The following is a 23,580-nucleotide window of genomic DNA, read 5'->3' as shown; positions in this document are numbered from 1 at the left end:
ATCGTGTCAACGCACAACCTACCAAAGGGCAACGTTGACTCGCTGATTCGCGATGCGCCGATCTCAGTTTCTCGCGGCGTTCTACACGTCAACGTGTTCAGAGAGGTCTTGGAAGCAAATGCATATGAAATTCGAAAATACGTACGATGGAAGCAGCATTCAGTTCCAAATGATATGTCGCCACGAAGACTAGGTTATCAGCGAACCTAATCACTTTCTGACTGAATCAAACAAACTTGCACGGAGATCGATGGCTGAATCCCTGGATGGCAATGTTGCCCAAGAAGGACGAGTTCCGACCGTCAAGATGTCCACAGCGGCTTTGTGAAGCCTCATGTCCGCCAGATAGCATGCAGGAAACTGGCCGTAACCTCCGCGAGCAAACTTCTCTCGAATGACCGAAGTGACATTCCACGGGGATATACCCGCCGTGCGTGTCTCAATCAATTCCAGGGCAACAGGCGTGAGATATTGGTCCCATGAGTCCCTCGACACTGCGGCTTGTTCTTCCCGTCGAATGCAGTCAGCGTATGTTTGGGAAACGGACACGCCCAAGACGTGTTCATAGTGCTTGATCGTGCCGGCATCGACTCCGACCATCATGAGGAAGTCTATGCTGTCCATGCTCGGGTCGGCCCAGTTGTTCAGGCACAGCTTCGGTATGTCAGGTTCCCTATTGTCGTGGGCGTATTGGAAGAGACTCGCAAGAACTCTCAGCCAAGAAAGTGTCTCCTGAGACTGTAGTGTTCCGGCATGCTGACGAAATTCTATAGTCATTTTCCTGTAGCCGAAGTCGAAGCTGTCCGCAGCATCGAGTCTGTAGCTCTGCAGGTTGTGAAGGTTGATAGTCGATCGACGAGCCGAGTTTTGCTGCAGATTGCGGAGATCCGTAATGCCTTGTGCTGATGTGATGATCGACAGCCAAGACGGGACGTCGAATCGCTGCGCTGCTGATTTCAAGTCTGGAGATGCTTCGAATCGACTGGCAGGGTAGACAGGCTCCGGAATGAACTTGCGTGCTTCGTCCGGAACTGCAGAATCGGACTGGAGGAAAGCTGTATGAGCAAAATGTGTTGACCACGGACTGTTGTACACTTTCGGCGCAGTAATATGCTGCAAGTATCGAAAGCTGTGGTTCAACCTAGCCCATGACTCCGAAGCCGAGAGAATTGTGCTGCCGTTGATGCGACTGGTGCTGTGAAGGTTGTCAATCAGCCTTTCGTGCGCAACGCAGAGGGACAAGACGTTCTTGACAAAGGAATGCCAGACAATTCAATTGTCCGGTCTTTGTGACATCGTTGACACACAGTCCACGACACATCCTTCCTGAGGCGGGTGAGCACTCTTCTGGCACTACGTGTCGATGCCAGCGTCTGGTCCAACTCTCTTCCATCGTTCGGATTATGCACTTTAATGCCGGCTCTGACAAAGATGGCGCTAGGCCATACTAGCGCCTCGGCACGCGACCTCTTTCCTTTTGGCATGTTTTGCCGGAATACCTGCAAGCACGACAATCTTGCGTATCGAACAGACTACCTGTACGCCTGTCTAGTACATCCTCATGCATTTCTTACACGCGGCCATCTCTGCCAGATGCAGCTCGAGGACCTTTTGTCTTGGCCTGGTTGTGGAGGGACTTCGGGACTTAAGCTTTAAAGGAGGGGTCAGGGGTCCCACAGCTTCAATGATAACACAGCGCAAGGATGTCTGCTATAGCGGCGGTCTGAACTAGGATGTATTTACTCTACAAACATAAACCACCTATACCCTGATCACGTCCATCCTCTTGCCAGTCTCGGGTCCATCTCTGCATCACTCCCAGAACGAATGAGTTGCTTCCCTTCACTTCGTTACATACACTTCGGTACTTTAGAATAAGGTTGCATAGAAGGTTGGGTCTACGACAACTCTTTTCAATCAGGAAGGAAGCAAGAATAGGACGGAAAGCATGGCTCAACGGGACACCGACCACTCCGAGGCCAGCGTCTTCAACTCCGCCACCACCGCCGCGCAGACCACGACGCCCTCCCTCCACATTCCTCCCAAGCCCCCGATGAGCTCATCTCGACGCGGCTCAGTGGATCATCGCGCGTCACCCCACCACTCACAACACCACCGCCCGGCTCAGATCAACACCACCAACTTGGCCAGTCCCCCGCAGACGACGCCCCACCACACCCCACGCCGGGAGTCGAGCTTCATCGCAACACCCTCTCCATCTGTCTCGAAACGCTCCTCCTTCGCAGAGAACCCCAACGTCCGCTATCCCGCTTCTCCTCGCCTGACGCGCAACAACTCCGTCTCCGGCTCGACATTGACGGAACTCCTCATGCATCCCTCTAGCAAGTCGAACGGTGCGGACGAGCGATTCAAAGGCCGAGACTGGCGGCGGATCGAGCTCCAGGAGATCATCGACCCGAATGAGGTTCGCTTCGTAGAGCTCTCCACTAGTATTGAGGATACCACGAAGCTGCTCATCCGGTCGGGTGCGCCGAATGTTGTGCTGGTGAGGGAGTCCACGAGGACGAAGACAGTGATACAAACCTTTGGCTACTCGGATCTGAACGCATATCTCCTTCTCGTACTGGGTTTGGTACAGCCGGATGAGAAGGCCGCGAGGATAGCAGAGCGGGCACGCAGTGGTGATGTTATACCTTTGGCAGATGTTACAGATCATCTTGGAGCAAGAGAAGAGCCGGAGTTTCTACCACATACCGCGACGTTGTCACAGGCGATGGAAGTGTTAGGCGGTGGACACCACAGAGTTGTCGTTTGTAAAGAGGGAACGAGCGAGGCGATTGGTGTGCTGAGCCAGTTGAGGCTGGTCAGATTTTTCTGGGAGAATCACAGGAGCTTCGCTGCGACGGAAAACCTCTACTCGCTATCATTGAAGGATCTGGATCTCGGAGCGAAGGAGGTGCTTGCCATCAATGGTGACAAGCCGGTGGCCGACGCTTTGCGACTAATGCACGCAGAAGGTATCACATCTCTGCCGGTATTAGACAGTCAAGGGCATGTGGTCGGGAACGTCTCACAGGTAGACGTGCGGGTGAGATTCAGCTTCATGTTCCGCAGTCCTCGACAACCCACTAACACATCGCAGCTCCTCACGGACACCTCCGCCATCCCTCTCCTCTCCTCCACCTGCCTCCACTTCATCTCCGTCATCCTCACCGAACGCGGCGTCTACGATGGTCAAGACTCATATCCCGTCTTCCACGTCACGCCCTTCAGTACGCTTGCCCACACAGTCGCCAAGCTGTGCGCTACGCGAAGCCACAGAATGTGGATCGTCGATGCGCCTTCACCATCCACCAGCGTCCCACCCTCACCAGGTCTTCACCACGCCTCGCCCGCGTCCAGCCTCTCCAACAGTGCTGTGATCCAACACTCCACAGCCACCACAACACCTGCCCGCCACGGCTCCATCTCCGAATCCACACCTCCGAACCTCGTGCCTGCATCGCCCAGCATCGCCGTCTCAGCGAGCAGCTTACCTGGAGCGAGTATGAGCGGCCGACTCTCAGGCGTCGTGTCGTTGACGGATATTCTGAACTTGTTCGCGAGAGCGAGTGGACTTTCGCCCGGTGATCCGGAGGAGACGAGGAATAGAAGGAGAAGGCAGAGCAGTTCTTCAAGTGTCAGGCCTAGCATGGACAGCATAGCGAGGCCGAGCGTGGAGGCGCTGCGGCAGAGTGTGGATCTGAGTAGGAGCGAGATTGGGCGTGATCGAGCATCGAGTCAAAGTCGGGACAGAGGCCCAGGCGGGAGGTGAGAATGGATCGATAGGCACAGAGGAGAAGAGCAACGCGACGGCGAGACGAAAGTGGGAACGTGATTTGCATTGAGAAGGACACAGAACCTTGAAGCATTGCATGACATGACTGGAGTCATTGTGCTTGTTAGCATTACTGCACGTAGCATCGGCGCTGGCGGCGAAATGGAAGAAACGAATTCATGACGACTGTGATGCGCCTTTCAAGTTTGCAATATGGAGTCCGGTGCTCAATCGCGACTGTCCAACACCCGTCCCTCCATGCCTCATCTCACTCGCCCTTCATACCACCCCTCAAATTATCATACTTACTCCCCGGGTAATTCAAACAATTCTCCTTCCTCTGCATATGCCTCCCCTCGAACCCTCCTAGTCCATCGACCGTCAAAGCAATCAAACTCTGCCCGCCTCCTCCACCAGGCACCTTATCGCCCGACGTCTCCCACCACATCGCGCCACCCAGATTGTTCCGCTGGATGTACTCGACCTTCTTTGCCGCGATGGCGGGCGTGTCGTAGGAGATCATGGTCTTGGTGGAAGAGTCATAGCTGTAGGATGCTATAGCGGAGGTGTCCTCTACAACTTTGGCGCCGGGCCGAGGCAGGGCCTGTGAGGAGGATGTCAGTGCACTCCGTGTGAGAATTGTGGAGGGCGACATAATGAATGGTGAAGGAAAGTGTCAGATTAGATCAAGTTATTGGTTGCGAAGCGGAGGTGTGATCCACTTCGCTTGTCACGGCCTGTAGACGCGGCACTTCGGAACGCAGAAACCATCGTTCCATTGAAGGAAGAGGTTAGTCGCGTGTCCGCGCCCATCGCGAGGACGAGCAGGCTCCATTGCTCTTTGTCATCATTTCAGGAGGAGAGTGGAAGGTGTGGTGCAGTGTTGTGATGGAGTGTGAAAAACTTACTTTGTAGTCCCACACGCCGTTCTCCCAGCTTCCCTCGCCAACGCCGTTGAAGGATTTGCCAGGTCCCTTTGTCTGCTGGAACGCGCGGCCGTAGAGCGGCATTCCAAGCACGATCTTGCTTGGATGCACGCCGTTCTGAAGGTAGTATTTGACAGCAAAGTCGATGCTGAAGGGTGTGCTTTTGGAGCTGTCTTTGCTTGGATACACATTGGCTTGATGACCGGCAGTGGAATCCCAGCTCCCGGCAAAATCATAAGCCATCATGTTCCAGAAGTCCAGGTATTGGTCCATCTCGCGCATTCTCAGCCATTGACAATTGGAAGGCCCGGCAGGCGAGGCAATGGTGAGCTCGAAATGCGGTCTTTCCGGAAGAGTGTTCGAGTATTCATCCAGCGCGTAACGAGTTGCTTGGAGCAGCTTCACGAGGTCGCCCGACTCCGCGTCATTCTTCGGATACTCCCAGTCGACATCCAATCCATCTAGACCCAGATCCTTGAGCAAGCATACGGCACTCGTGGCGAAGGTTCGGCGGCCTTGCTCGGTGGATGCAGGCACGGCAAAGTTGCTGCTGTAGGTCCAGCCGCCAATACTCAGGAGGATTTTGAGATTTCTGTTCCGCTTCTTCAAAAGGTAAAATTGCTTGATGCAGCCGTAAACATTGTTTCCAGTGTCATTCCACGAATCGCTCGGATAGTGCTTGTCCGTGTCTGACCAGCCGTCGGTCAAGTACACCTCGCCAGTCTCAGGACGAATGTTGGCGAATGCGTAGAGAACATGCGTAAGTTTGTCCGCGGGAATGTCCTGAGGCTGGTGATTTCTTCCATAGATCGCCCAGTTCACGTAATAGCCGACACTGCGGAAGCCTGGAATGTTTGACATGATGGTCGTCTGATCAGTGGAAGATAGGAAAGAATGATGTTGGGAGAAGAAGTGAAAAATGAAACCGTGGCTGTTGTCCGTACAAAAGGAGCGCGGCGGTCACAACTCCAAACAAACAGGGCAGTGCAGAAACCGGAACTGCGTCAGTGGGCTGGCGCAAACGTGCGTTTGTGGCGACACAGCAGACTTCTGGCAAACGACTGCGGACAATCTCTTGGCCGAGTGAATGAAGCAGCTTGACGTATTGCACAGCGATATGAGTGCTGCAGTGCCTGTGCAAGCGCAGAGAGGGCCTCGCAGCCAATGCTTCTGCGGCGACATGCGCCGGCGAGAAGAGCAACGCCGAGGAGTACTCGACGGCGGCTACACGAGTGCTTGTAGACTTGATGGCAGCGACGGAATTGCAATGATGAGGTTGGTGAGGATGGTATTGTGAAGTAGTCTGGTGGATTGTAGTTGAACGGAAGAGATCGGAACTGCTTCACAAGCGGGCCGCTAGATTGCCCGACTTCACCTTCCAATGCCTTCACGACGACAATCACAATCGCTGCAATTCACTCACCATCCACGAATTTGTCGGTTCTCTAGGAAACCTCTCCCTCCACTTTCGCTCGTGAATAATGCTTTACCGCCCACGCTATCTCCCGAAACGAAGCCTGAAACGCGTGGAACCGCCGTAGCGCGTAGGTTCACGAGCGCCGACCATAGAAAGAGAAGCATAATCACCTTGGACGGCGATCTCGAGAACTACTTGGTCTTGTTCCACAGAGTGTCGCTAGTAGCATGGAAGAACCACCGCGAAAACGCGTTCGCTTGGATCCGCGAGCTCCAAGCTCCCTGGCGACTCGTACGAACGATGACATCGCAACATCCCTTGAAGTCGACCACATGATCCTCGACTACTTGATCTATCAAGCGATCAATATCTGCTTCGACAACCCCAACACTTCCGCCCGCGTCCACGAAGACGACATCTCTCCTGTAGACCGCGCTCTAAGCCAAGTCGACGAGTTCCTCGCTCTCTTCAACACCCGATATCCACGCTACAAACTTGACGCAGAGATCCGATTCCGTGAACTCCTTCTCCAGGTTGTGACGCTCTTCACCCAACGACTGACTCTCAACAACACCACTCCGCCGCTCAAGTCCCTTTCTGCGCTCCGCAACCAGAATCGCGCCAGAGCCCACGACTGGATCAAGTCTGCGAAATACCGACCCACCGCCGACCACTCGACGGATCACTTGTCTGAAACCCTTTCAATACCCACCGAACATATCGTCCGCCAGCGCGCGCGCGTCCTCCACCAGAATTCGGTCATCGCTGGCACCAAACCAAGCACCACGCCCTCTCATTATGGCCAGCCCTCCTCCATCTCCCTCCTCGACCTGCTTCCTCTCTTCATGCGACTCTCCGCCAGTTTTCAAAACCTGCTCAACATTTCCGTAAGCAAAACTTGGTGCGATCTGGCCGTCGGGTGGATGCTGCAGGCCTGCTTGGAACAATATCTCATTTACAGGGCAAACGGGAAGGAAATTTTGGACGAGGCGTTTGCGTGGGGTTTCAATCCTGGTGCTGAGGGTGGAATAGACGGAGACGAGGGAGACAAGGTGAATGACATGTTCAAGGACGACGAGAGTGAGCAAGAGATACCTGGGTGGAAAGAGATGAGACAGCGAGCGCTGGAGAAAGTATGTCCGAAGGTTGGGTGGAATGGCAAGAATTCCGAGTTGGTGGGCTGCCTACTTGATGCAGCGGAGGAGAATCCGATGCGCCGCACAGAGGAGAGAATCCTGGAGTACTTCAAAGGACTTTCGAGGAGTATTCCGGAACCAGTGCTGGTGCAGCTGGAGAAGGGACAGCTGCAGGGCATGACGGAGATGCAGACAAGGGAGTTCATGAGGAATTGTGGATTGAGTGAAGAAGAGTTCGGGCGCGAAGCGTCGTGTGTGCGGTGAATGGAAGATGGAGTTGATTTGCTTGATGGAACATTTGCTGCACGAGTCGTATGTCGAGGTATGAGGTTCGTGTTTCCTTGGCTGCTACTTGGACTCTGCCGTTGCATAGCACATTGAAGTTGGAACCCAAAGCAATGCGATTTGAAGGTCACGGACCAGCGCCGTTTACGTGCAAGCGCTCGAGGCCTCTACTGCTCGTCAATTGTATCACATTTTCAACGACGAAATGAAAGTTGCGAACACCACCCACCATCCACCGCCAGCTTCTCGAAACAGGCCGGCGCATCGCAGTTGAAACATCCTCATATCTCGACCCTCGATGTTCCCTGTGTGCAATGCTTTTGTATCGTGCGATCCACGAGTCTCATATCTCGACCCTCGATGTCCCCTGCGTGCAATGCTTTTTGTATCGTGCGATCCATGAGGCGTTCCTGTATGCACGCCGTTTCATGTCTCGTTTGTTGATCCTGCCTCTGACTCTCTGGTGGAGAATCGCACCGCCAGAGTCAACGCTCTGGAGAATGTGTTACGGGTACTTTCACCTTGGTGGCTCTTCACAGCCTCACTCACTTGACATGATCTGTGCGACTTCCGCACGTCCGTCGGGCTGTGCAAAACCACTGCCTTCAACCGCACGCAACGTGGAGGGAACAGGTGAACTTACATATCGTTTCCGGAGCTCTCGATGCTCATATACGAGCACTCCGAGGTCGTCCGAGCACTGCCTACCGACTATCACTGACTCATGACAGCAGTTCCCAGTCGGGAGTTCGCTGTCTTCACGATTCACGAGTTCATGGCAGCCTGGACATGCCTGAAACAGGGGTGTCCCGTGCAGACACGTTTTATTTGCTCATGAAGTGCGACCGACGACACAGTTTTCTGGGCAGTAATGGGGAATGAGGCGGAGTTCCGGTGGAGGTGTGGGGAATGCGCAGGGCCGCAACAGCGGTCGATGCGTTGCCGTTTATGGAGGGTTGTTCCCTCGAGCGTCATTTTCTCCGGGATTGGGAACTCTGATGTGCTGTTTGGATGGTGATTATGGTGGTTCGATTCCACTGACTAGCTCTTGCGGATGTGCAACTCCACCGGAAGGTAGCCTTCGGCTACCCACCAAAAATAAAACAACTTCATCGCTAGATATGCTGTTTGGATGGGATTGTTTGGATGCAACACTTCCTTGCTCAGACATCGGAGCATGTGGCACGATTGCGTTCAAGGAGCATCCATCACGATCGCCAACAGCTGGCATGCATGCCATGCAGCCTGCTCGTTTCGACTTGTGGTGTGCGTTGGAAATAGGCAGCATCAGGGAAGATGAGGAAATCAGGGCTTTCGGGATTTGACCAAGTGCCGGCTCCGAGGAAACATGGCGAGGATATGGGTGCCCGGCCAACTTTGTCGGGGACGCTGTATTGATCCTTCCAGTGTCGGGGTGTGTGTGTCGATCGCGTGCGGCTCACATCTGCTTGTGGAACAAGAATGTTGGATGTTCTGGACATGCTGGGAGCGTCTCGATCGTCTTCGGACTGGTACGGCCAAGCTGATGGACTGAGGTTGGCTATGAAACTTGCAACGACGGCGGTCTTCGCACGTGTGGAGAAGATTCTGTGACATTCTGCACACTCAATCGCGATACGCAATTCGCCGAGCAATAGACAAAACGCTTATCCGATCTTGGCACCTCAGATTGTGTGGAAGCGATCACACAAGCGTTTTTGAGGCTGTTTAGAATGTGTGTTCAAGGCAGTGCGAACTCCGAAGTATGCAAAAGGTCTGCACCATGTCCCGGCTAGATCCGCGGGAAGGACGTAAAACTATCGAGCCTCGATTCTCAAAAATAGGTCGGGACTTCAGCATCAGCTGGGATCGCAACGGCGGCGCAACAGGCGCATTACTTCGATGTATCGGCCAGTATAACAGAGCTTACCGAGCACGTGTGCTCCCCGTGAGCTGACTGATGTGTTCAAACTGGTATTCCCTGGTTGTATGGTGATGACAGACCGCCAGCGAGAACCAAAGTCTGATTATTTCTGTCTCTCGATCCGCAGGTCCATCGCAGGGCGGAAAAAAGTGGAAGGAGACCGCTGATTGGGCGCCGCACCACGGCGACCTTTGCGCAGCGCTCTGAATGCAGCCTTGATCTCGCACGCCCATGCCATCTGCCGGTGTTTTGTCGCGCGTTCGATATCCTAGTTGACGGCGTACATTGAAATGCGGTGTATCTCCGACGGTTCATCAAAGTGAACCAAATCCTTAATATGGCTCATACACAGAGTTACGAGGATGATCGGCACCAATTAGGCTCAAAGTGTCCAAGTCAAGTGCTTCCCTGTCGGTCAAAGCAGCAGTCTGATCCTCGGATAGCGAGTCTCCGTTCCCGAACCGACCTCTCGCTCGCTCAGTACTTCAGTAGTACAGCGGACGGCTTTTGACATTTGACCCATGTCCGTTATCAGTCAAGCATTCGCTTCTGTAATATGGGCCATTTTTGGCATCGTGCTCGTGTACAGGAGCGAGAGGTCTCTTACGTGGACGGAAGTTCGGTTGCAGGCCCGGCCTGGAAGCTTCGATCGCGCCATTTTATAGATCCGAACTTGCTATGGTTGAAGGCTGAAGCACACGATAGCATTGTGATTAGCTATTGATCGAGCAAGTCAGCGGACATTCGACCCCAAGCCAAACCAGGTGGCAGCCAAATCCGCGGCTACAGATTTATTGTGACTGTTCAAGCAGGATGTCGAAACGACGTGCCTCCACGGAGGGTTTCAAAATCGTGCCGATACATCTCCCAGGATCTGGACTCGATGGCCATGGAAGTAGGTAGCGTCGCCGCCAATCGTGCGTGGGCCCCCTGAAAGGGTTGCCTTGTGCCTGCATAGCTGTGCTGGGATGATGCTTCGCCCGATCATCGGTCGTGGCTTGAAACACTGCCCAACTGCCGATTGTAGACGCTCGATTTGCCGAGAGATGTTGTCTTAATTCAGTGAAACACTCCTGCCTTGCGATAATGATTTCGAAACTGAAGTTGCATACATCCTGCGTCCTGCAGCACTTGGCATGGCGTGATCCCAGGAACGGTCCAAGAGAGGGTTCTTTCTATACTCAGGCAGGTCGGCATAACTTAAGTCAGGCTGCACGCATAGTCCCAGTAGTTTTTTAACAGCTGGCACTCCCTTCGACTAGCGCCGACTATAGCGTCGACTTCTCCTATACATATACAACTGTTTTATTATGTTTTTAAGACATATATATACGTATCGTAAGTAGCTGTAGAACTAAATAAGCGTCTCGTTTATCCGGGCAAAATGCGTAGAGTATGCGTTGTGTATATGTTAAGCAAATCCGGAATAACTTAGAGAAAGTCCAGCTTAAGCAGAGTAAAATACATGCATTTTGACACTAAGGATCCGGACCTGCCTGAGATTAGAAACAACCCAAGAGAGTCGCCAACGATCATAAGCCACCGGAAAGTCTTGGAGCCAAGTCAAGAACCTCGTGCGTGGAGAAGACTGGCTAGCTCGGTGAGCAAGCGCCAAGACCCGTGTCAGAGATGTCCATTGCATCGCTGGCCCCAAGACAGTGGTCAAGGCAGACAAGACGATGCCTGAAGCTTGGCGTTGGAAAGAGTGGCACATCCATGCAGTTGTGGGGTAGTTCGGGGATGAACACCATTGCAATCAGGATGCCCTCTACATGCAGCCAAGAACATGGCCATGGTACGTGCCAAGGCAATGTCCTTCATCCCAAATGTCAGTCCATAGATGGCAATGTGGAGTCGTTCGTGTTCTGCTTGGGATTGCTTTGCTGCGTTTGAGAAAGCCATATGCACGCCTGTGCGTTTAGCCGGAGTTGGCACGCCATGTTAATCATTGCAGGCTGTGCGATATTGAGGGAATTCGTCACCAATGAGGGCGTCCTAGAGGCTAGACGTATACAGGATCAAACGCCGAAAGATCAGTAGCTGTCTGCAAGTCATCATCCGAAGCAAGCCAAAGCAATTGCGCCGAGACATTCGTCGCCAAGAATACTTCTTGACCAGGGTCGGCGGCCAGCTCATCGGAATCGGAAGCTGTGATGAGCGCCGTATTTGAGTAGCTTAACTGCGCGCAACGACAATCGGGGTTCCAGCAGTTGCCGGACCGGTATCGATTGAGGCTCCGGCTCATCCCGTGTCAGTCTGAAGGTGGTCGGGCTTAAGTTAGATCTGACTTCAGGAATGAACAACCTGTGAAGGATGATGATCTCAGGCCGCAAGGCCTGGGCCAAAGTTCACCGGGGTCTCTCGGCTTTGACAGGGTTTGGAAATCACGGGGTAGCAACGTCGGCGCAGCCAAATGAGCCAACGTGACGATCGCAGGGAGAGTCCCACGAGCGAGATGATCGGCCGCTAATGGTGGTCTCAATCATGAGCCAGCCTGGCAGTGCAGCGTTCTTCATCACCACCTTGTGGGCATGATCCAAGGCCGGCAGTGCTGTTGAGGCAGTGCTATCGAAGACAGAGCCGTGAGCGCACGTTCAGGCACCCAGCCAGTCGTGGCAACCGCTCGAGAGGTCTGAGGTGCGTGCCGACCATTGTCCTTGCTTCCCTTTGGTCGGCGAGGACGGGCGCTGTGGCACTGCTCCTCACGAGCGCAGGGACACGTCCTGCACTCGGCTCGCACACGTGGAGAAGATGGTCTGGAGGTGGACGACTCCAAGATCCCTCTCGCGCTTGGCGGGCAAGATGCATGGGTGTTTAGCGGTACTGCGACCATCGCATTGATGAGGGGTAGAGCGAGGGAGCGAGCGGTACATTGGATGCTGAATGGGGCAGTCGTGGCCGACGTCGTCTTGGCGTGTTCAATAGCAAGTGGCAAGGCATCTTGAGGGAGTTGTTTGCGCATGCGGTCTGTTGTGCGGACTCGTGGTTGTATGTGCGTTGAGCTCCACGGGCAAGCGGTAGCATGAGGTCCGCTTAAGCATCCAGCAGCACCGACACGATAACGGTCATTTACAGTGACCATATTGATGAGTAATAACGTTCTGAATCCTCACCTCCCGACGTCACATTTCCCACATGGACATCCTTCCAGGTGGAGGTCAAACAAGCCCCGGATGCCGAGTGCGTCCCCTTCCGTTCGCCGTTCTCACTATTTCTGCATCGCACCGGGATTCGGGTCGTCTTGCTCCTGGTCACCGATCCCTTCTGCACCGTCCAAACCTTATTGCAAACCTTGTCGACAGCGTGCATCATCTATGCCACCTGGTCCATGTCTAGCTCCCGGGACAAGCGTATTGCTTGCTATCGCGCTACCCTCCGGTCCAACAGCCGTGACACTGCCACGCTAAATCCCGGACGGAATGCCACTGTGTTAGGCGTGCACGATGACAAAACGGCCTCAGCGTTGACCTGTGTACCAGGCGGTGCATAAGATCTTGGGAGAGCTTGCTGGGATGGCCCGCTCTTGGTACTGCCGCGGCCGCATCAATCACAACGGACATTCGATATATCTAAACGTCTTCGCTCCCGTCCCATTTCACTATTCTCCCAACCCCACTGGTCGTCTCTTACTTGGCTCTACATGAACAAGGCTCCATCTGTACCTCAACTCCAGACGACAATCCTTCCACAACATTGCAATGTCACACCGCGGCCAACTCCATTGCATGAACACGGTCTCGTACCACTCACACACAATGGCACCCAGCGCACATTCACCCGCGACAAAGCTGGGTCACATCTCTCGAACTGCTTCGCAAGATTCAACGACCGATGGCATTCGGAAGCGTGTCTGCAAGGCTTGTGATCGATGCCGTCTCAAGAAGAGCAAGTGCGATGGTTCAAGCCCTTGCTCGAGATGTCGGACCGACAACGCCATCTGTGTTTTTGGGTGAGTGCGGACTCTGTCTCGAACGTCGTTTGATCTTGTTGTCTGACTGTTCATCAGCGAGCGCAAAAAGTCCAACGACAAGGTCTACCCGAAAGGCTACGTCGAGATGCTTGAGCAGCAGCAGGCTCAGCTGGTTTCTGGTCTCCAAGAAATTTACAGGCGCATGCAAGCCGCCGGAGCCTGGACGGGATCTACGCTCAGCGAGAGCGACAACGGCCAGCCACTTACCCACGACATCCTGAAAGCCCTTGGTCTGCTGGAGTCGAAGAACGACGGATCTGGCGATGTGGAAATGTTCGAAGAGGACCCTTCGCAATTGCAGTCTCGTTTGATCTCTGAAGGCGCCGGCTTTGCTGCAAGGCGTGGCAGCTTGAGCTCCGAGTCCGAACACAGCCAACACGAAGCGTATCAGTCGAAACGACAATCGGCTACCTACAGCTCATACGACGCCAAGCCACAACTTTTTCGCGACAACTTTCACTTCAGCGGCCCAAACTCGCCTACCGAACAACAGAGTCCAAGATCCAATCCGCGACTCTCTCAGCATCAATCGCAGCACTCACCCGTCCGCACGAGCTCTCCACTCTCGCATGATCCACAATTGTATCACGCAGAGTGGGCATATCCAAGCCAGCACGCTCAGCAGAACACCATCCAATCGACGTACATGATCCAGTCACCAACAACCTACGAGGAGCCAGCCAACGAGAAGATGTCCAACATGCCATTTGGTGGATGGGACCCGACCTCTTCTTACGATATGAGCATGGGAGGTCTTCCTCTGTACCAACATGCACTATCCCAAGGTTACCTGCCGAAGGTGCATCAGGACATCAGCCTTGGCATGACTCCTTTGGATCCCATGATCGACCTCGAGTTCAGCCAATTCGTGCAGGTTTCATCATAGGAAACGAGTTTGAGTGTTTTATTGGAACAATGCACATGGAGCCGGAGATTTGCCGGACGGGATTGAGCCACGTGCTGTTACTGTCGTTTTTGTGCTGCGTTCAAGCATGGAGTTGGGAATACCATCGGCGCTGAGGATGTATTACACGGCGCGCCTCATCGCATCTTGGGAACTAGCGCAGCGGACGCGTCTGATAGATAGAGATGAGACTCACACGATACTCGGGGCATTCAAATATAGAGTTTACCTCACCGCTCGACTTCCTTTCACCGCTGCGCACAATGATGGCTGCTCACGACGATCGTTATGCTGATGCTGACTGACAATCCACAAGTCCAATCTCCTTTCCGAACGTACTCATGTATCCTGTAAGTGAGCAGGTCCAATCTCATTTCTGCGAGTATTCGTGTATCCTGCAGTGGTGTTGGGAGGCTGCAAAGAACGTCCCCGAGCCAATGCGCTGGAAGGATTTCGACATGGGAGTTGTCCAGGTTCACAAGCGTGCGCACTGTTTACAATCACCAGTAGGCCCCTGGCGGTCTGCCACGCAATGCAGTGTGACCGGCAGATCGTCATTCGAGTGATGAAGCGTGTCTTGTTGCCAATGCGACGACTGGACCACGTTGCGGCATGTCCAGTGAGCGTGATGTGAACAAAGCATGGAGGTGCTGGGCAGGTTTGATGAGTGAACGTGAGGTCGAGGATGGTGCTGGCGGAATGGCGGTCTCCGGCGTTTCATAACTTTGCCAAGTTGCACTCCCTTGTTCGCTGCTGTTTCCTGACCGACATTGTTACCGACAACAAAGATGAAACATGAGAACATGCTCTTTCGCTGGCAATTGTACCAGTAATTCTCGCATGGCTCAGCATCATTCAGGCTCATGTCTGCATACGAGGTGGGCAAAATGACTGATACGTGAACAGGCTAAAGTGCCCCTCCATCTCGGCTCCACTGATCATGGTATTGAACCGCGAGGACAGTGAAAGGTAGGCGGCAATACCTTTCAATCTCTCACATCACTTTCGATCCTCGACCATCACCAGCATGGCTCAATCCAAGTTCTCCGACGCCTTCACGTTCCTGCCTCAGGGCGGCATCATCCAAGAATTCCGCGTGGGCGGCCACAACATCGTACTGGGCTTCCCATCAGCAGCTTCGTACAAGTCCGAGCACAGTCCATTCTTCGGCGAGAATATCGGCAGAGTCTGCAATCGTATCTCGAACGCGAAGATCGACCGACTGAACGGAAAGAGCTATGACTTGACCGCGAACAATGGTCCCAACACCCTGCACGGAGGACCTTCAGGCTGGGGTAAGAAGGACTTCGAGGGACCTACACCTGTCACACGGAATGGAAAAGATGCAGTGCTATTCAAATACCTCAGCAAAGACGGAGATGAGGGCTTTCCGGGTACGGTGGAGGTGAAGATCTGGTATACACCTTCGTTGGAGCAAGACCATGGCATTGAGAAGACAAGTCTCGAGATCGAATATGAAGCCGAGCTCGTGGGCGATGAAGTCGAAGAGACGGCCGTCAGCTTGACGAATCACAGGTATGATCGTAACAACAGACGCTGTACACAACATGACACTGACGTCTTTTCCACAGCTACTTCAACATCTCAGGAGGCCCAACCATCGAAGGGACAAGAGCGAAAGTCCAGACCAACATGCATATGGTGACCGATAGCGACGATATCCCCACAGGTGCCATTGAGCCATACCCAGGCATTCCACAAGACGAGCAGTTCGTCTTTGGGCCCGAGGAGCCGAATCCAGATCACTGCTTCGTGATGAACACAGATCCATCAACCATCAAGCTGGATACTCGAAAGGAACAGATGTACAAGCTGCTCGAGCTATCGCATCCCAACACCAATATTCACTTTGAGGCCTTGAGCACAGAACCTGCCTTCCAATTCTATGCTGGCCGTTTCATCGATGTGCCAGCCATGGACGGACAGCCCGCGCGAGGACCTCGAAGCGGAATGTGTATCGAGGCTTCGCGCTACGTGAACGCCATCAACAACGACAAGTGGAGAGATATGGTAATCCTCAAGAAAGGTCAAGTTTGGGGCAGCCGCACGATCTATCGCGCTTGGGTGGTATAAATGGATGTTTCACCACCTACCGTGCTATTGGGACAAGTCATCACCGTCGGAACTCCCCGCCGAACAGACATTAACGAATTCCCCAAAACAAGCTCATGTCTTAGGCAGACCGGCACCGAATGATACTTACGTTCTTGCGCACTTGTGCACGATGAAATTTCAGCCGCGTGGCTTTGATGTTGCTGCAATCTAATCGGGCGGGTGGCTGTTGGCGTCGCAGCCATCAGCGGTATGGCTTGCAGGAAAATTCTACTGGCTTCCACATGGTCATTTCGCATGCCGTTTGTGGTAAGCCGCAACGAAGGAGGTATATGCACCACCATACTGGCTGATCTATCAACCTGACAACGTTTCGCGTGCTGCATTTGGCGGGTTCTCCAATCACAGATTGTACGCGTCGGCGGGCGTATGATGGACACTTTGGTCTGCAGAAGTGCAGTCGAAGACGTCTAACATCATGCGCGACACCGCCAGAGATTCCTCATCCGCATGCGGACACGTCTCCCTTTCCACCACTCGATCTTCACATCCCGATCACCAAACAACGGGAATTTCAGAAACGCGATTGTCCGTTCCCAGCGACTTGGCAGTCAGCAGTCTACAGTTTTCACGTTGCGGCCCAGGCGTCGATCATCTCGCCCTGCCACGTGGGTCTTGGTCGCCATTACTGTGTTACGTCAATTTCGCTCTCCAGGTCCCTTTCTCGAACATTGCCCGGCACCGAGCATTCAGCATTGGAGAATGTCTCGCTTTCGTCCCGTGTGGTACTTTTCTTGGTATAACAGTACCTGAGAGATCGACACTCGTGGAACACGCCTGGAACATCTAGAAGGGTTGGGATCTGTATGCAAGAAAATCTTTGGCGACGCCGCCGACGCGGGATGATGCTGCACAGGCGTGTGGAGTCTCATCCGGCCTTTGCATTCCTTGTGGTGCGTGTTGAAACTAGACAGCAGCTGACTCATTTGGTGAAGAGACCCCGAGAGAAGACTCGCACTCTCAGTGTCGCGACTCGGCCGGACTCTGACAGCCCTAATGTCGAGGCGCTGGGCGGCATGCTCCGATGTTTGACAGCGTTTTCATGTGCTTGTAGACAAGAACAGAACGACCTCGGAACAATTTTCTCATCAACATCGGGGCGACGAACTCATGCGCGGGAGTTATTTCAGCACATCGCAATTCCTCAATACTGGAGTCGCACTGCGAGCAGCACGACAACCTACGTGTGATCTGAGATGTCATATGAAGCGTACCTTCAAAGGCTCGGACGAAACCTGGGTCGATCTCTTTTAACTCCGACTGTTCCACTTCGGCCCAACATAGCGGCTTCACGCTGCAGTCGGAAGAAGTAAGCTGACCAATTCTCAGACAGAACCTCTTCACACTATCAGATCTTTGATCTCCCACATCTTCAACCAATACACAGCTCACGATGGGCGGAAAGTACAAGAGTCCACCGCGCAAAATTTCTCTCGCGCTTGCAATGCTTGGTCTCGGCCAGGGCGTCGGCGATCCGAGGGTTCAAGCAGCCACCAGGCTCCGTGAGCCGGGCACAACTTTCGTGCGGATTTTTATGCAAGAAGCTTATGTGTACGTACCTGAGTGGTAAGCTGAAAGGAGTAGCTGCAAGCCTATTGAGATGACGTTCAGGTCCGCGGGGACTTCTCGACGTAGGCCTATCGTAGAGATTGCAATTGTCTCCAGCCGTGTGTGCAAGCCGTTATTGGCCCACGCAGGAGTAAAAAGCGATAGACTGTTCACAGCGAGACATGGCTGGTAAGAGGTCAATATTGCGGATCCGGCTTGCTACTCAGGCACTACAGATTTCGTGCGAACTGATCCGTATTCCAGCTCTCCTTGCTACCTCTGGCGGTGACAACATCTCTTCACGTTCAACATGCAGCATTGGGAGCCACTGCAGTACCGACTCGCTGTTCGCCTAGTGACGTGCAAGCCGAACCAGCGATTCCTGAACGATTGCCGAATCCACCTCCCGGACAACAAGCGAACGGACATACGGTCGAAAACGCGCCGTGCAGGTACGACGAGCTCTCGCGGTGAAGGCCCTGACGAGGTGAAGAAGACCGAATTCTTCTGCCGCGCTTCGATGCTGTGCAGATCGTGCGCATAACGTCAGCCGTGTGTCCCGACACACCAACTAACTTGCGGATCCTCTGTCCGTGCCGCCCGCTCTGAGCGAACCGTGGAAACTTGCCCTGACTAAACCCGGAGCAGCAAGGTAAGTTGAAGCGGGAGTTCTCTGCACAAGTCGAGTCGTGAAAGGCAATTCGTCGTGGTTGGTCCGAAGGACGAGTCCTACGACTCTTGGCTTGGCTGTTGGCTGCGAGGCGGCAGTTAGTGATATCAAAATGCCGGTAGGTTCGACTTGAGCATAACGTGTCTAACGTATCGTGTTATTGACGTGCCTTGGCGTCGATATATCGTGTCATGCAGTCTTGGTCGTGGTAGTGTGACTTCACTTCAATCGTGCTGCCAAGAATAGCACATCGTCCGGAGCTGGTCCCGTCATGATGTGAAGTTACCACCGAACATACCCTGGCAGCAAATCCATGCTCCAACACACTGTCAACAAAGACTCACAGTCCCCTTTTTAGAACATGCTTCCGGATCCCTACGGCACATCATGGAGCATTGGTTTAATTTGGACATCGACGTTCGGAGGAGAGAGCCGTCGATGAACATGGATGGACTCTGGAGGCGAGTCGCTTGCTTTGACCGTTTAGGGGAGCAAAGAGCTGCGAATCCGGGTGTCAGGCGTTGTATCTCGGCTAGGCGACAGCTTGGCGGACGAGCAATCCATTGTCCAACCTCCTGCCGCGTCACAGAGAATGGGCCCATGGAGTTGCTCCGGTGCCAAGCCGACTGCTGCTGCGGACCAGACAAAACGAGAGCGATTCCCGGGCTCCAAAGATTGAAGTCACCGGTCCGGGGTATCGTCAAATTGCCAGGCCAACAACAGCGTGCCCGCCGGGCCAACAGCGCCCCATCAACGATGCTCGCGCCATGCCGGCGACGCCTGCTGTGAATGATGTCTTTTCCATGGATCTCCTCCGGAGCGTCGACAGGTCGCCGTGTGATGTGATGAGGTGATCGTGGAATCGTCATCCTGTCCCGATGCTTGTACGTCCATTTCTCTCCCGCTTTCTTGGGCCTCTTGGCGGACCGCGGAGTGAGGTTATAGTGCTGATGTCTTCTGAATCCTGGATCCGATGGGACTTGCCGCGGGGATCGCTGTCCAGGATGCCCCCATCGGCGCGATGTATTTTTACTCAGCCTGGGGTCGAACATGGCCCCCAGTCTTGGCCCGCGAGGGTCACAAGGAGACAGGCACGGCGAGCTGGGTTGATGGCCATCCTTATCTTCTTGCCTACCAGAACATCACGTGGTGCTCTATGTAGCGTCTTGTGTTACTATTCAAGTCCTTGGCATGGTATTCCGAGTCGTCGATGTCGAGTCGCCGCGGACATGGGCCAATCTGCCGACAAGTTCACTCCAAATCGGTCTTCTTGACTGCACCTCAGGAAGTCTCGGCTGCGGATGTTTCTTGTGCCCGAGATTTGTACCCCATTGGAATGATTTCTCCATCAAGGGGCTTGAGATCGGCTTTGTAGGGAGGCTCGTTGAGGTCTTTGGACATGCGAGGGAACAGATCTCATGATTCCAAGGTATCCATGGGCGATGGTGTTGATCACACGCACCTGCATGATAATGTCATGCTGTGTTGAGGCAAGAACCTCGTCGTGCTTCTGATGCATGCTCGGACGGTTATGTTCCTTAGTCAAAACTCTCTTCAACATCATCTTCACCACACATCCTCAGGCACACGTCAAACGAGACACATAAGCACATGGAACAAGATGCAGTCAACTCGGACTTGATTTCAGGATACGTAGGTCATGCCGTGGTATCTGCCCCAGAATCTCAAAAACTCCTTGTTCCCCTCAGGGTGGTATCGTTGCGTCGTATCTCTGTACCGCCTTCCTGCACAATCCTCCAAGCTCCTCAGTTCTCATGCCATGGTTGTCAGGTGAATCGAAGTCGAGGTGGTGTGTGAGGAGTAGATGTCGTCGGGACGACATCTATTTGTTCATGCCGATGGCGTTCTTGGCCTGGAGAGAGAAGTCAGTGGCTGATCCGAGTGAAGTGAGGAGAGATGCTCGATGCTGCGTACCTTGTCGAGGACAGACTCGTCACCCTTCGCGTGGTCCTTCTCGCGGCTGGCCTTGTCGCCGATGGACTGGGTGGTCGACTTTTGACTGTCGGGCACGAGGTCACGGCCGGCCTTGTCCGCGGTGCCGGTGATGGAGTCGCCGACTTTGTCCATGGTGGACTTGGAATGGTCAGGGGTGGCCTTGTCGGAGATCTCTGTGGTGAAGTTAGCATGTGTCTTGCGGGCGAGATGAGGTTGTTGTCAGAACATACTGTCGGAGAGATCCTTGCGTCCGGCGTCAGTCATGTTGGCGGTGTTGGTTGTTTGTTTTTTGGTTGGTCGATGATGTGGTTGAGTGGATGTTTGGTTGAAGTTTGCGGTGGTGGATGAGCGAGTTGATGTTGGAGTAGAAGCGAGGGTTTGAAAAAGAAGAATCGAGCTCTCTTATGCTCCTCCAATCCAGCAGTGACTGCTGCGATTTGAGAACGTGACGAACACTTGCGTCATTGCATGTGCGTTCTTGCTTGCACATGATGTCTATACAGCAATCACTCGAGCAGTCACGCACGCACATGCCTCACTGTTGCCTCACTTTCGTCGATCATGATGGTAGGCGCGAGCTCACAGTGGGTAGTCGCCACAGCAAGCAAGACCTTTGACAGGTAAGGATCGCTTCATGCCATGAACATTCGTTCTTGCGGCCGAGACACTTGCATCGCATTGGTTCGTCTCTTTCAAATCCTTGCAACATGACGGTGTTTTGCTGAACGGAGACCCGCATTTCAATTGATCATCTTCAAGTGCAAATCCACAATGCGTCGCCATTCAACGTCATTCATCAGAAGTTGCAAGCTTCAATGTTTCAGAGGAGCAAGTTCCTGGCCGGTGCGGAAGTTGGAATGAGAGGTGATGCAAGTGTTTCTCATGTCAGGGTTGCAGTAGCCTCACGTGAGTGTCAAAAGACGTCAGGCGTCAGGCGGCGCTTGACGAGACACAAACACGCAACGGCACTACGCAGCGGCTGGCACATGGAAGGTGATCGACCTGGCTCGTAGTAAGTAAGATAACCAAGCCTCTACATTCAAGCTCCAAGGACTTCAACAACCAGTTCGCGGTCTTCGATCAGAGCCAGCTCCAGAGACACGGCGCTGCGACATGGGAACATGCAGCTAGCGGTCATACAAGTGAACGTGTGATGGCGGAAAGCGTTGAATCTAGGAATTTCCATTCAGCGATTCCAAAGCGTCTTTCTTCTCCTTGAAGTCGGCAATGCTCTTCGTGCTCTTCAACCGCCTACGCCGAACCTGTAGCCTCAACGTCCTGCTCATCCACCCAGTCCCTCCATGCTCGCCATTCCGGGTAGTGCAAGCCAACCTGCTTGCCCTCGTATGTGACCAGCTCTCCCTTGCCATCCCGCCAGGCCTTTTGCCATGAGCTGCTACTTCCGTGCCAGCCTCCTTTCTTCATCAAAGACACAATAGCCTCCTCTTTCGTCCAGCCCTGCTCGGTCGCAACATCGGGTAGGTAGGTCGCACCGTAGCTTCGTCCGCGGTCGGAGAACTTGATGCGGATGCCATGCTTGCCGAGCGTCCAGGCTAGTGGGTCCGCGACTGGTTGCGAGAAGTTGGTCAGAAGCGTGACGTGAACGCTGAGAGACGGGAGGAGGGAGGCCGGGATCGGTGAGAAGCGTGTGTCCTCGAAGGCACTGTGATTGTGTCAGATACCGCAAGGCAGAGGACCTCGCTCATGATGATTGTTACCTTGTCAGCGCATACGAGCGCAGACCATACCCGAGTCTCTGTGCTTCAAACGTTCCGATGCAGCCTCGCAAGCTCTTGTTACCACTCCGAGAGATGGTGTTCCAAGTCACGAACAGCGGATGCTTCTCGCCTGGCTCTGTTCGTCGCAGTATAGACGAATGCGAGCCCGTCGAGCTTGCGGGCGTCGCAGCGCCAGAAGCGGCTTTGCTGCCAGGAGAGGAGGAGGATGTGGTTGATGGCAGGCTGCTGTTGCTGGATGCAGCGGAATCAGTCGGCTGTCGATTCAGCAAGCGAGATATGGCGGCGGGACGAGCGCTCGAGGACTCCTCAGCCTCGAGAATGTTTGTCCCATCATCATCGTTGTTATACTCAGATCCCTCCTCGCCATGCCGTATTGCGTCTGTGCCAGTGCTTGCGTGATACTGTTCCCAGAGGTCTTCTACTTGCGAGAGTGCCAGCGGCTTTCTGCCCTCGAAGTGCGCAGCGATGGTCTCGAAACAGTATGCACAGTGCGCCTCGGTGGCCATGGTATCGCCTCTTGCCTCACGCTGTCTGCTCTTCGACCTGCAATCTATGTCGATAGATGGCTGCTGTTGCGAAGGAATGCCGCGATAGGGAGGATTGATCGGGAGGATACGACGTGGAGGGCAATAGAAGAGAGGGCACTATACCGAAGCGTCAGAGCGCAGGACTTGTACTGTAACAATCTCTGCCTCACGATGATCACAGCGGACAGAGTCACGCTCATGCGTGGAGGAGGAAGTGGAGGCTGTGGAGAGAGCTTGCAGAAGAGGGGGTGATACTTGGCAATCACAAGCGTGCGTCTATCATCACTCTTGATGAGTCTCGTCCTTTCATCAACGACAATCAGACGTATCGAGACTTCCTCTGGGCATGAATCAGCGAGGAGAAGACACATCGGGGTGCTTGCAATACAAGTGAGAGGCTCGACTTTGACATTCACAAGGATGAGAACGACATCGTTGTTAAGCTATATAGTTGGTCCCGGATGAAATGCAAGTACTCTCGAAACGTCATCTTCTCTTACCTATCGATCATCCTCCATTCTACAGTTCTCATGATCAAAAAGCACCAAGATGTACTTACCTTATGAGCCATTCTTCGTCATTCACGCACGGCGATCGCTCTCGCAGTTTTTGATGACTCAGCACAAACCGCACTTCCGCCAACCTCACTTGATATGCCGTAGAATTTCTACCAATACCTCAGACGATT

The 23,580-nt window shown here is 53.7% G+C and overlaps 9 protein-coding genes across 9 annotated transcripts; 5 read left to right on the top strand and 4 right to left on the bottom strand.

Moving 5' to 3' along the window:
* Positions 1 to 210: 210 nt before the first annotated feature.
* Positions 211 to 1,813, bottom strand: MYCGRDRAFT_96634 (uncharacterized protein; the record flags this gene model as incomplete). The annotated part of the gene is made up of 3 exons (XM_003848306.1): positions 211 to 1,195; positions 1,500 to 1,536; positions 1,768 to 1,813. The coding sequence occupies 3 exons, from the start codon at positions 1,811 to 1,813 to the stop codon at positions 211 to 213; spliced, it is 1,068 nt and encodes a 355-aa protein (XP_003848354.1).
* Positions 1,814 to 2,203: 390 nt separating this feature from the next.
* Positions 2,204 to 3,688, top strand: MYCGRDRAFT_23199 (uncharacterized protein; the record flags this gene model as incomplete). Its single annotated transcript, XM_003848575.1, has 2 exons — positions 2,204 to 3,049; positions 3,104 to 3,688. Coding segments are annotated over 2 exons (1,431 nt in total), but the record flags the coding sequence as incomplete, so codon positions are not given.
* A 358-nt stretch (positions 3,689 to 4,046) lies between these two features.
* On the bottom strand, positions 4,047 to 5,920 carry MYCGRDRAFT_101579 (uncharacterized protein; the record flags this gene model as incomplete). The annotated part of the gene is made up of 2 exons (XM_003848305.1): positions 4,047 to 4,382; positions 4,687 to 5,920. The coding sequence occupies 2 exons, from the start codon at positions 5,563 to 5,565 to the stop codon at positions 4,047 to 4,049; spliced, it is 1,215 nt and encodes a 404-aa protein (XP_003848353.1).
* Positions 5,921 to 6,453: 533 nt separating this feature from the next.
* On the top strand, positions 6,454 to 7,521 carry MYCGRDRAFT_96631 (uncharacterized protein; the record flags this gene model as incomplete). Its single annotated transcript, XM_003848576.1, has 1 exon — positions 6,454 to 7,521. One exon carries the CDS (start codon positions 6,454 to 6,456, stop codon positions 7,519 to 7,521), a length of 1,068 nt encoding a protein of 355 aa, XP_003848624.1.
* A 5,575-nt stretch (positions 7,522 to 13,096) lies between these two features.
* On the top strand, positions 13,097 to 14,301 carry MYCGRDRAFT_111251 (uncharacterized protein; the record flags this gene model as incomplete). Its single annotated transcript, XM_003848577.1, has 2 exons — positions 13,097 to 13,394; positions 13,452 to 14,301. The coding sequence occupies 2 exons, from the start codon at positions 13,144 to 13,146 to the stop codon at positions 14,299 to 14,301; spliced, it is 1,101 nt and encodes a 366-aa protein (XP_003848625.1).
* A 306-nt stretch (positions 14,302 to 14,607) lies between these two features.
* GALM1 (aldose 1-epimerase) lies at positions 14,608 to 16,413 on the top strand (the record flags this gene model as incomplete). Its single annotated transcript, XM_003848578.1, has 4 exons — positions 14,608 to 14,669; positions 15,226 to 15,288; positions 15,346 to 15,855; positions 15,912 to 16,413. The coding sequence occupies 4 exons, from the start codon at positions 14,608 to 14,610 to the stop codon at positions 16,411 to 16,413; spliced, it is 1,137 nt and encodes a 378-aa protein (XP_003848626.1).
* A 1,432-nt stretch (positions 16,414 to 17,845) lies between these two features.
* MYCGRDRAFT_96628 (uncharacterized protein) lies at positions 17,846 to 18,882 on the top strand (the record flags this gene model as incomplete). The annotated part of the gene is made up of 5 exons (XM_003848579.1): positions 17,846 to 18,018; positions 18,177 to 18,189; positions 18,265 to 18,452; positions 18,649 to 18,652; positions 18,868 to 18,882. 5 exons carry the CDS (start codon positions 17,846 to 17,848, stop codon positions 18,880 to 18,882), a joined length of 393 nt encoding a protein of 130 aa, XP_003848627.1.
* Positions 18,883 to 20,292: 1,410 nt separating this feature from the next.
* On the bottom strand, positions 20,293 to 20,956 carry MYCGRDRAFT_63646 (uncharacterized protein; the record flags this gene model as incomplete). Its single annotated transcript, XM_003848304.1, has 3 exons — positions 20,293 to 20,543; positions 20,606 to 20,799; positions 20,857 to 20,956. 3 exons carry the CDS (start codon positions 20,888 to 20,890, stop codon positions 20,514 to 20,516), a joined length of 258 nt encoding a protein of 85 aa, XP_003848352.1.
* A 921-nt stretch (positions 20,957 to 21,877) lies between these two features.
* MYCGRDRAFT_111249 (uncharacterized protein) lies at positions 21,878 to 23,050 on the bottom strand (the record flags this gene model as incomplete). The annotated part of the gene is made up of 2 exons (XM_003848303.1): positions 21,878 to 22,289; positions 22,345 to 23,050. 2 exons carry the CDS (start codon positions 22,869 to 22,871, stop codon positions 21,878 to 21,880), a joined length of 939 nt encoding a protein of 312 aa, XP_003848351.1.
* Positions 23,051 to 23,580: the final 530 nt, after the last annotated feature.

This window comes from Zymoseptoria tritici, chromosome 11 (assembly GCF_000219625.1).
Source record: "Zymoseptoria tritici IPO323 chromosome 11, whole genome shotgun sequence".
Classification (NCBI taxonomy): domain Eukaryota; kingdom Fungi; phylum Ascomycota; class Dothideomycetes; order Mycosphaerellales; family Mycosphaerellaceae; genus Zymoseptoria; species Zymoseptoria tritici.
Note: the sequence above shows the minus strand (reverse complement) of the source record. Positions and strands in the feature narration are given on the sequence as shown.